The sequence below is a fragment of the Megalops cyprinoides genome, chromosome 3 (genome assembly GCF_013368585.1).
Source record: "Megalops cyprinoides isolate fMegCyp1 chromosome 3, fMegCyp1.pri, whole genome shotgun sequence".
In the NCBI taxonomy this organism is placed as follows: domain Eukaryota; kingdom Metazoa; phylum Chordata; class Actinopteri; order Elopiformes; family Megalopidae; genus Megalops; species Megalops cyprinoides.
This window is the reverse complement of record NC_050585.1, coordinates 14,243,177-14,254,456: the sequence shown is the minus strand read 5'-3', so window position 1 is coordinate 14,254,456 and position 11,280 is coordinate 14,243,177. Positions and strand designations below refer to the sequence as shown.

Here is an 11,280-nt window from a genome sequence, read left to right as displayed (position 1 = left end):
ATGTGTTCTCCAGTCCTTTAAATGTACAGTGCAGAGATGTCACAGTTATTTCTGGTTGAGTGTGCCGTAATTGGGTGTTGAACGGATGACGTGAAAATGCATAGCAAAATGTCAAATATGTGAGTGTACTGTCAGTGCACATCTTAAATGCACGCTTCAGCCGGAAACCGCTAACAATGTGATTAAAACGCTAGGAAATCCTACACCAAGATGCATGCCCCTTTTTCCGTGTTTCCCCTCTGGCTTGTAATGTCCCCTGTGTGGTCTGAAAAGTGTATCCTCAATTAGTATTTTTCCTCCAGTTTACAGTGCTAGTCCACATTGCAAGTGTGCTTTTACAAGTCCTACGCTGAATGTGTCACCAGTTGCTCTTTGATCTGACATGTGTTCGAGTGGAGAGGAAGGAAGGTGATGCTACAGATATTCCATGTATTATGACCAGATATTCAGCTCCTGTTTCCCCTCCATTGTCCGTACTTGTTTGTCTAGGAGTTTCTGTTTGGAAACGGCAGGCTCTGTTAATGTCTGTGTTGCTCCGCTAGCAGCGGATGTTTTGTTAGACCACACCCCTTCAAGGATATTCAGGACGAATGGGAGCACTCGCAGCTTCGGCCATGGCGGGGGTAGAGCTGTCGGTCTGGAGCGGGCGGAGCTGACTGTCTGGTCGGTATATTGAATATGTGTGCCGATACTGGTGCTGCTGCTGAGCGTGTTATCCACTGGAGCCTTGAGCCGCGCTGCCTCGGGCGCACGGGGTCCAGCTGCGCGGTCGCCGCGGACACTGACTGAACACGCTTCACTCTGTTTGCGTTCGTCTTTCTGCTTATCTGTGAATGGCTGTCAAGTGTTCTTTTTTTATTATTTTAAAAATTCCAGGTGTCCGATTTCTGTTGGTTATGCACATTTATGTTAACAGTAATAAACAAACAAATTAACAAAACATTTTACCGTTGTTTTGTCAAATGTGTTTAAATGGCCACACATGAACGAACAAATGATGTGGTCATCATAGAATTTTAGCGGTGTATTTCACAATTAGCTTACACCTCAGTGCCTGGTTTTTTTTCCCCCCACTTTAAAACATACTTGCTTGTCATGCATAAAATGTGATAACTCCCTCAAACTGTTTTGCACACCACAAACATCATCCATTATGTGTATGAAAGCTCAGTTGTGATACACTGCAGAAATTGCTCTCAACAAAAGTAGAATGGACTCTGTATTCATGAATTGGTCCTTGATTTTTTTAAATATGTCTGTGTGTTTGCACAGGTTATATTATGTAATTGTATGTCTAAGCAGGCTTGTAGCAGAAGCATAGGTTTCAATTCATTTGAATGTAATGCAGCTGTTCCATTGACAGTATTATACATTTTGAGCTTAGTGCTGGATAATGGAAAGGGAGATTGTCTTGGCAAGTCAAATTAAAAAAAAAAAACAAAACCTTTTTTAGAATCCCTCTGAACTGAAAGGTTCATTGTGACATTGAAAATGGGAGGAAAATTACTCCAGAATGAGACCAAGGCCTTTAAAATGCAATATGAAGAGATGTATTGGCATTTTGGTTACTTATGTCTCATCTGTGAGGTCTGCTTAATTACAATGTCTCAAAGCAAAGCAAAAATGGCCTTTGCTGAGATTTGTGTTATACCTCGTATGACTGTAAAAGGAGATGCCTAACTATTTAAGATGCATTTCTACTCATCAGCAGATGTCATCTTAAGATATTACAGTGGGAATTCATAAATCAAGGTTGTAATTCATCAAACCTCATCAACGGTGAAGAGGCGTGCATATCATTGTCAATCCCAGCCATGAGACTGTTGGATAGACCCCATAATACAACACAAGGATGTAAAAACATGGTGTACTTGAAGAATTGCAGCGCAATCACAGTTTTTTGTGCGTTTAGCTGTGTCCCCCCCCCGTGGATCCATTGGCCGTAGTATTTTAAGAAGCTTGCCGTACGGCCGCAGCAGAGCGGCTGGCGACGGGCTGCACAGAGCCCCTGCTGTTATTAATCCCCTGTCCTGCGAGAGCCGCGAGTGCCTGCCATCAGGCGGCAGCTGGTCCAGGGGGAGGCGGCGGTCGCTCTGCCAGGCCCTCGCTCGGGGAGAGGGAGCTCAGCGGCGATTATGTGGGTGAGCGAGCGCTGGCACGGCCGCCGTCCCGCTCGCATCCTGTCCTCTCTGCGCCTCCATGCTGGAGGAGCCGGACCCTGCCAGCCTGGGCCACTCGGGAGGTGCAGACGGCAGACGCGTCGCACCTCAGCCCTCGGCCCGGCCGGGGTTTAGCCCCCTGCACCGCCGTTCCGTTCGCGGTCCCGGCTGCAGTTCGGCTCGTTTTCTGGGTTCCCTCTCCCAGCCGCGGTCGTGCTCGCTCTGAGGCGAGGATTAAACCAGTGCAAATTTAAAACCATTAAAAGCGCCGAGAGCCAAGTGAGTCATCGCCGGCCAGAAGACGTGCGCTGTGCGGTTAGTCATTAACTCATGTGAACAAATCAAATCGCCTCGCCCACCACACTACAGCGTTTTCATATGTTTAAAATGAAATCTCAAAATACCCTCACCAGTACTGAGTGCATGACAGAGGGAGAGGAGATAGTTATCAGTGTAAGTTCAAACCAAATTCAAAATCTAAAACTAGGGAAAAAAATTGAATAAAACGGGTGAATTTCACTGGTTATCTTTTTGCAATGGTATTTGGAAGTATTTGCTTCACTGTTTTTAATGCCGGACCCATTACCTGCTTGTCACCGGGGACATCTGGTAAGGGCTGAGCGTGATTTGGAGCGGATATTGCTCCTTGAGCTTAGAATCGCAGTCTGGCATCTCAGGTCACTAACTTGAGTAGTACCACTCATCTCGTCATTGGTTCTAATTTCCTGCTTCAGATGAATAAATCCCATTTCCCCATCTGCATGCCATTGTATCCATTGTTTCCGAAGGGTAAATCCAGCTTAAGCGTCCGCTGATGTGGCCGATGGGTTTTTCCAGACGCAGGTGTCGGCTGGGGACCGCACTGCCTTGCGCTGAGCCTTATTCTGACAGAGGGTCTATCGTCGCCACATACGGCAGCATCCTCTGCATCTCGGTTGCTGATTTCTCATTCTTTACCCTCCCCTGTGACGTCTGTAGGGTGGCCACGGTTCTAGGGTTTGCACTTCAAACCTTGGCTCAGTTTTTCCTATGGTGGTTTCCCCTGTCTTTTTCCCTCCACTGTCCATAGACCTGCTGCCCATTGTAAGGTAGGAACCTTTGTGTCTGTGTGTGCCCTATTTTGGTGCTATCCATTCCCACCCGTAGGGTTCACCTTCCTCCCAGCTCACTGTGCAAGGATGGATGGACTATTTTGTACAATAAAGGTAAGAAGTGCATAGGCAACAAGTCCCAAATTGCTTTGTATGACTATTAAAAGGAATCATTAAGTGCTGACCTTCAGGTATAGGAAGTGCCTTTACAGAGGACCTGCGTTTCTAATTGGAACATACATGGGCAGCCTGAAATACAACGGCTTTTGTGATTGTCAAAGCTGCTGCACCCCGCCCCCCACCCCCGAGGCAGATCACCATGGTGGAAGTCCCCTTGCCACCCCTGGTCCATTTCAAAATGTCTGTCAATGAGAATGAGGTCGGGGGGGGTGAGGCTGTGTGAATCCTTTCATCCTCACCTGCAGCTTTTCAATCTGATCTCCACCAGCGCTTTCTGAACCTGAGGCTGCCTTCGGAGATGAATCGGATGTAGCACAGTCGCCATGACTGTGGGATAAAAAGTAGGCTTTAAATCAATATAAGGAAGCATTAATATAGGCTTTACCTTCTCCGTTACCCCTGTCTGTACCATGCAGCTCTCGTGTGACTGTAGCAGGAGGCCTATAGCCCTGTGAGGATTCTGTGGGGGATGTGAAATTGGACTGGAGATGGAGACTGCTTTTTTTCTGCTTTTGGCTACAGGGATAATTCAGCACACAGGTGTTATTTATATCAGTAACTCACATCAGTGAGACACTGTGACATGACCTTTGCAGTATTTGCCAGGGTTTTGCTTTCAGCATTTTGGCATGTGCTGTTGGAAGTACTTGTCTTCTCTTTAAACTGAAAAGAGGTCTTCAGTGGTTACAGGAGCTAAACTGCAGATTTGTCCCCTCAAGAGCTGATTGTAAATCTTGTGTGCTCCATTTTCCTGTGAAGTCATAAATTAAGGTTTACGACTTTCATGGATTAATTTCCGTCCATAATCCCTCCGTAATCCCTTAAAAATCTGTGGATGGAGGAGAGCAAATTGGTCCCAGTAGCTGTATGCTGTACCTCTCGCTCAATCGGGTAATTTCCATTCTCTAAAAGAGAAGTGTCTTCTGTGTCTTCTGCCTGGGTCTACCCTCTGAGGCAGTGTACAGGTGAACACATTTGCATGTTTAAATCATATTATTAATTCAATATGAGTTCAATATGTTATACTACACATATTAGACCATCAAATATTTACCTTTAGAATATTTACTTTTACATTTTAGCATTGTTTTTGCAAATGTTGACACTATATTCTTTTTTAAATAAATAGAGATGTGCTGTATGGTTGTTCCCATTAGTGATGATCTGCGACAGGACAACTACATGGTCTGGTTTGTTTTGTGCCATACTGCACAGGCCATCTTGAATTTTACCGTGCAGCTGGCAAACTTTTTACTTAGTAAGTATGGGAAGCTGTTTAAGTGTTTCTTTAGGGACCTGTGTTGAAGTGTACTTGATGTTGAATGCTCTAAAAAGGAACCCATTAATAACTAATGATCATGAATATTTTATGACACACACCAGAGAACAGTTCAAATGACGTCTGACTACACACCATACATCCTACCTGAAAAGAAGAAGAGGATGAAAGTAAGTTGCTATATTTCTCTGGAAAAGCCAGTCAGTGGAACTTTAAAATCTGCTGCACAAACACTTTTCTCCCTCTGTAAATGCAGTGGCCTGGAGTCTAAACTTTCAGACCTCACTGACACAGTGGAGGAGCATGGCAGAGGGCCCAAAACGTTGAGTATGTCTGACCTTGTATAGCAATTGGATGCCCGCACACGCACATGCACACTTACACATCACCATGGGAGAGATAGCAGCTTAATTAAGCCTCTTTGGTTAACTTCATAATGCGGTTATATTGCCAGGGCTGGGCAGGTGGAGGCTGTGGTTCATGCTAATTAAATCTTCTGGCTCTCTGGGGTCGTGTCCCTGGGCCCTCTCACAGAGATCAGCCCTCACCTGGGAGATGACTCCACACAGACCTGTACACACATGCATGCACACACACATGCAGCACATATATATACACACACTCACTCTTAGCAGCAGCGTATCCCTCACACATCCACGGAATGCAGCCATAAGAGCCAGACGGGGGGAATAAAGCGCATGAGGCAAATGCTTCATCTAATCTTTATACATGATAATAGTCACCAGTTAAGATATACATATATGTATACTACAAGAACACAGAGGATACAAGTACAGAAACGATTACCGGTTACCTAACCTGCAGGCTGGGAGAGCTGCTCGTTGGGTCTGTCTTCAGTGAAGCCACAGTGCAACAGGGGTTGGAGCTAGGGCGCATTTACCTTTCACCAAATTAAATAAACTTTAAAGCAGCATATAACGCTTCAAGAGAGACCTTCTCTGGGGGATGGGAGCGAGCTTTTTTTTTTTTCCTGTTGGAAAGGGCAATGGCGATCTCTTTAAAAAGCTATGTTGCTAGCACTGTGGTTCGATAGAGACAGACAGAGCCTCAGAGAGCAGCCTTCCCTGCGCACGGCTCATAAAGGTTCATTATTGCTTACAGGAACAAGCGGTCGCATACACGGGCACAGAGTCCGGAGTGATGGAGAGCGCGGAGGGAGGAGCGGGGGGAACAGACCTGAACTACATGTACGCACTGTCACTAAGGGGCGGGGGGGAAAGGGGGGGCGGCAGCACTGTGGGGCTCCTTGCTCCAGAGCAGCTGGACAGAGAGGGTGGGGGTAACTGTGGGTCTGAGGGCCTGACCACAGGGGCACTTCTGAGGGATGGGGGTGGGTGGTTGGGGGTGTGTGTGGGGGCAGGCTGCGGGGGGGGGGGGGGTGTGGGGGGGGCGTGGGGGCAGGCTGCGGGGGGGGGGGGGGGGGCTGCAAGGGGGGCTTGGAGATGACACGTTTTGCTGCATCCGAGGCGAGTATAAGGCAAACTAACTCAACTTTTATTTTAATGGCTTTTCATTTTTTACACTTGAAGCTGTTAGTGGCTCTGCACTTCACACATGCTCAATGTGCAATATTACTATGAAAGGGGGATATGGGGGTGGGGGTGGGGGTGGGGGGGCGCTCTCTCGGGGCTTCCTGATTGGCTTCCGTCTCCATGGGAGCACGGAAATACTGCTTGGGGTGTAAGCGCAGTGCTCTGGTCCCTGAAGCTCGCCTTTAAGGTCAAGTGCTGCAGACTCACAGCTGTCCTCCTGGGGGACAGGGGTAGGGTTGTGTGTTCGGGGGTAGCTACACGGTGCAGAGGAGGAATGACCAGTGAGATCCACACAGACTAATGTCCCGTTGTCCTGCGGAATTTACAGTGTTGATTTTAAATATTGGACTCAGACGGACCACATGCACACGTCCCAACATGCACGCACAGGCACACACACGCACACACACACACACACACACCCTCACATACATTTAAATATATGTGTTAACTAGTTATAGAATTCCAGTATATATTAGGTGCCCCTTGTGAGGTGGTGGAGGGGTGGGATGGCGATACAGTTGCAGGAGCTCTTTCTTCACTCCCAAATACGATGCAGTGAGCTTTAAAAAGCAGGGTGGGGGGGGGGGGGGGTAAAGGCTAAAAGCGCGGGGGAGAGCACCCTCACATATGTTTTCGGCTTTCAGCATAGGGAAGAGAGGGGGCCATGGCAGTCAGTGCAGTCACCTGTTCATGGAGATATGACCTACAGTCCACACAGCGAGGGTGAGGGATCTGGAGCCACGCCCAGCCGGAGGAGGTGGGCGGCGGCCTAATGCCTGCTGTTGGATCAATGCCCCAGTGTACTCCAGTTAGCCAGAGGATACGGCAGCCAGCGCAGGAAGCTGGTCGTCCCCTCTCTCGCCGAGGACTGTCTCTTATATTATATAACACGGGGTGGGGGGAGGGTGTTGGGGGAAGCTCCCCCCAGTCTTTGGAGCATGAACGCAGTTACATTCCGTACAGCACAGACAGACTGGCAGTGAGCATCGAAAAAAACCTTAAACAAACAAACAAAAAAAACACCCCACCGTCGCTGCTTTGATTGCACGTGTTCACCTGTGAGGAAACTCGGGGCGTTCAGAGATCTGTGTACATTCCGGAACTTTGTACATTCCGCTCCCGTCGCTCCCGGGGGGTGGCGTGCTGCACGGCGATCCTTGCCCCCCTCGTTTCCTTCTGGGGGGTCTGAAGCGGCGGAGCTCGGCTGGTTCCGGGCGGCGGGTTCGTTCGTTGGAGCAGCGGAGGGGACGACGGGCGGGTGGCTCCTCGGTGCGGGACGATTCAAGCAACCCGAGCCAGAGAGCTTTGGACCCCACTTACACAAGCCCACTGTCCCTCCCTCTCGCCTCAGACACTGGCGTTAGCTTTGAGGGGCCATGGGGGTGAGTGACCAAATGGCACGCTTTGGGAGGAGGAGGAGGAGAAGGAGGAAGAGGGGTCAGGGGTGCACAGGCGAGTTCCATCTCTCCTGTGTGACCTCTCATGGATTTCACTCATTCCAGTTCATCCACCACTTGACCATGGGCGTGTGGAAAGTCCACAGTGGTCCCAGCAGTGAGTGTGTGATCTGGGGGATCTTGACAGTATGCAGCTTGGGCCAGGACAGCGGAGCACCATTTACAGAACCATCAAGTCATGGTCACTTTAATAGAATTATAAAAACTCAATTGCAGCTGTCTCAAATACACATATATACTTATCAGCTGTGTGTGTGTGTATGTGCGTATACATACACACACATACAAATATATATCTAAGTATATATGTATACGTATACACAAGATGACAGTATTATTCAGAAATATGTAACACTTCCCAGTTTTGCTGGAATGGCTTAGTCAAGTTTTTAATGTTAATGTTACCAGAATACAAGGGCAGCATTCAATTCAAACCAGTTGCCTCTCTCAGGGAGATGGTGATTAGTTTGGCTCTATAAGGTTACAGCTCGGTATGCATACAGGGGTATGACACAGCCTAACAGGGCTAACCCCTGGAGCTGCGCAGGGCATCAGGCTCGAGCTCCTCAGCTCTCTCAGTGATCTAAACTGAGGATTTCCTGCCCTGTGTATGACTGCGTGTGTGAGGGAGGATATATTCGGCTTAGGTCATTTGTTCATGTCAAAGTGTACGCTCTATCTTCAAGTATGGCTTGTGTGGCTATCTGAAGTGCCCCCCCTCCCATCTGCCCCACGGTAGAAAAAGGCACATTTTTCTGCCAGTTTGTCTGAACTGTCCTGACCTTTCGCTTGGGGCTGAACTGAGGTTGTGTCATAGCTGTCTGGGCACTTCAACACGAGGCTCCTGTCGGGAAATGGCCTCTCTCTCTCCCACAAGAAGTAAGACGAGTGCAAGGCTCAGCCGTAATTACTGCAGTTTCACTCCCTTTGTTTCGCTAAGACTTTGACCTTTCAAAAACTTTGATAGAATTTCTTACTGACGATGCCTCCGGTTCTTAACTTAAATGCACACTGCTGGCCTATATGTTGGATTTATACAGATAAGTGACCACTAATCTTAATCTTACAAGCTTACATATATAAAAATGGAGTGGGTGAATTAGAGGAATTCCGTTATGCATCCGTTACGCACTCACAGTACCTCTGTTCCGAACAACAGGGGGAGGAGTTACGACTGCGGGGCTTCCTGACCGAGAGGCTGTGATGTCACAGGCTGGGCCAGATCGAGGTGGAGTGGAGTGGACAGGGAGGGAGTGGTCGTTACGGGTCCCGGGGGCTCCGACCCGACGGTGTGGGATGCGTGGTATTTGTGTGGTTTTCTCTAGCAGGGCTGGGAGAGCGGGACAGGGGGCAGCCGTGTCAGTCACTGCTGCTCAGGGGCACCCGCGGCGCGGCCACGCCCGGCCTCCTCTCCGGGCGACGGCAGGGGTAGGGTGCACCGCGGGGGGCCTGCGGCAGGCCACAGGTCTCCCTGGGAACCCTGCGCACCCGCCGGGGCCCCCACCTCAGGGAGGGGCACGCCGCCCTCCTCGCGGGTCGCCCCTCTCGGGAGAAGAGGGCCGCCGCCTCCAGCCACTGTCCTTCCACGCGGGGCGGCTGACAGGACGGCACACACGGTTTGGGCCCCCGCGGAGCGTGCCCGTACGCGGAGTGCCCTTCTTCTTGGCGGGGACACCAGGCAGCGCCAGGTCCTTTGGCGGGCTCTACGTCTGGGGTATAGGTTTTGGTAGGGGGCGGAGGCGAGGCGGCCGGGAGCCGTAGCCGGCCTTCCTCTGACATCAGGTCGGGTCCCACCAGGCTCAGGCTAGTTCTGTCAGTAAAGGAGTCCATTCGGTCTTCGTAACCGAGGTCCGCCGGGGCAGAGCATTGCTGCAGAGGCCACGACCCACGGCCTTTGCCCCCGACGTCCACGCCTCCGTCCTGGCAGCCCAGCTCGGCCTGCAGGGCCTCCTCCTCTTCCTCCTCCTCCTCCGCCTCCTCCGCGTCCTCCGCCGCTGCCTCCTCCTCCTCCTCTTCCTCGGGCGGGGGCGGGGAGCGCGGGTCCCTCAGGAAGACCACGATGACGGTGATGTTGTCGCTGGAGCCGGCGTCGCGGGCGGACGCCACCAGCTTGTGCGCCACCATGGTGCTGTCGCCGCCGTTCTCCTGCAGGTGGTCGCTCACCACGCGCACCGCCTCCTCCGGGCTCACTGTGTCGTAGAAGCCGTCGCAGGCCAGGATCAGGTAGTCCTCCGTGCCGTCCAGCTGGTAGTTTCTCTGGTCGGCGTCGCCGCAGATGTAGGGCTTGTGCTCCGAGTCGCCTGGCGAGAAGCAAAGGCACAGAGGAGGTCACGACACAGCTTCAACACAGAACGCCATGACTAAAGAGCGTGCATCATGTGACATTGGTTCCCTCATCTCTTTCCCCTGGTACCTTGATTGGCTTAATCTGTGCGCTTTCATGGTTCCTCTGAGCTTCCCATGTTTGGCTACGGCCCAGCGATTATGTAACAGATAAGATGACGCCAAACTCAAAATCACGACCACAACATCCAGCTGAAGAAGCTATGACACCTATCTCCAATTCATTTGAATGAACAGCACATATGAGCTTGTACATTCAATGCCAATACATCGCCAGCATGTTTCAAGCCAATTACTCTGTTTTCTCGGTTTCAGATCATGATCGTTTTATTTTGCGAATGCACTTAACCACGGTGACATACAAGGCAATTGAATCTAAATTAATTAGCAGGCAAACGCTCTGTGAAAAACAAGCTTCGGGACAGTAAACGTAGCAAAACACGGAGGCATGATAAAACTCCAGTAAACCGAACACAGTAATGAGGCATAAATATTACAAAAACAGCGCAGGGGAAAGGAGGTACTGTTCACAGAGGTTTATCTTTCGGAGACAGTAAAGGGCAATAGACAGGACGCTTGTGATTTCCACAGGGCAGTTCATTCCACCACATGGGAGCGAGAAAAAGAAAGATTGAGATTCAGAGGTCAGAGAGCAAAGAGATGCAGGTCATTCCTTGCAATTTCGTCCCTTCCTTCCAGACTATTCCACCCAGAGGAATTTACCACATACAAGCCCTCATTCAGTGCTCTACTTTTTTCACCTTTCTGTTTTTCAAGAACAATAAGTAAACTTTTTTTGCACATTTGTCACAGCACATTTCTCTAAGAATTTCTCTAAGAATCTAAGAAAATATTATTATGCTATTATACTATTATATTATATATGATGGCTTCCATAAAATGGGCTCAACTGAGTTACTGAACAAAATTCTTGTACTTGTTGCTGTACAGCCTCATTAGCACCTAATTGGAGTTCCCTGATTCTGAGATGTTCTGCAGATCTATATGTGACACTGACTGGGTCGCCCTCAAAAAAACAGAATAATCACTCAGAGGCCATATGATTTGTGGTAAATCCCTAACAGAGGAACTGTCTGTATGACATGAAATTACGTGGGGTTTTGGACTCAACAGCTAATCACATAAAGGAGCTTTCGTTTTCTGTGATTCGTTTGGCTAACGGGGACTGAGTGTGGAATCCTGACCTACAGCTGT

General features: G+C 49.6%; 1 protein-coding gene across 1 annotated transcript in view; it reads right to left on the bottom strand.

Moving 5' to 3' along the window:
- Positions 1 to 6,329: 6,329 nt before the first annotated feature.
- ppm1e (protein phosphatase, Mg2+/Mn2+ dependent, 1E) overlaps positions 6,330 to 11,280 on the bottom strand; it is a 53,002-nt gene continuing 48,051 nt past the window's right edge. The window contains exon 7 of the mRNA XM_036525464.1: positions 6,330 to 10,022. Coding sequence (XP_036381357.1) covers positions 9,082 to 10,022 — 941 coding nt within the window. The 3' untranslated portion in view covers positions 6,330 to 9,081. The remainder of the gene's footprint in view (positions 10,023 to 11,280) is intronic.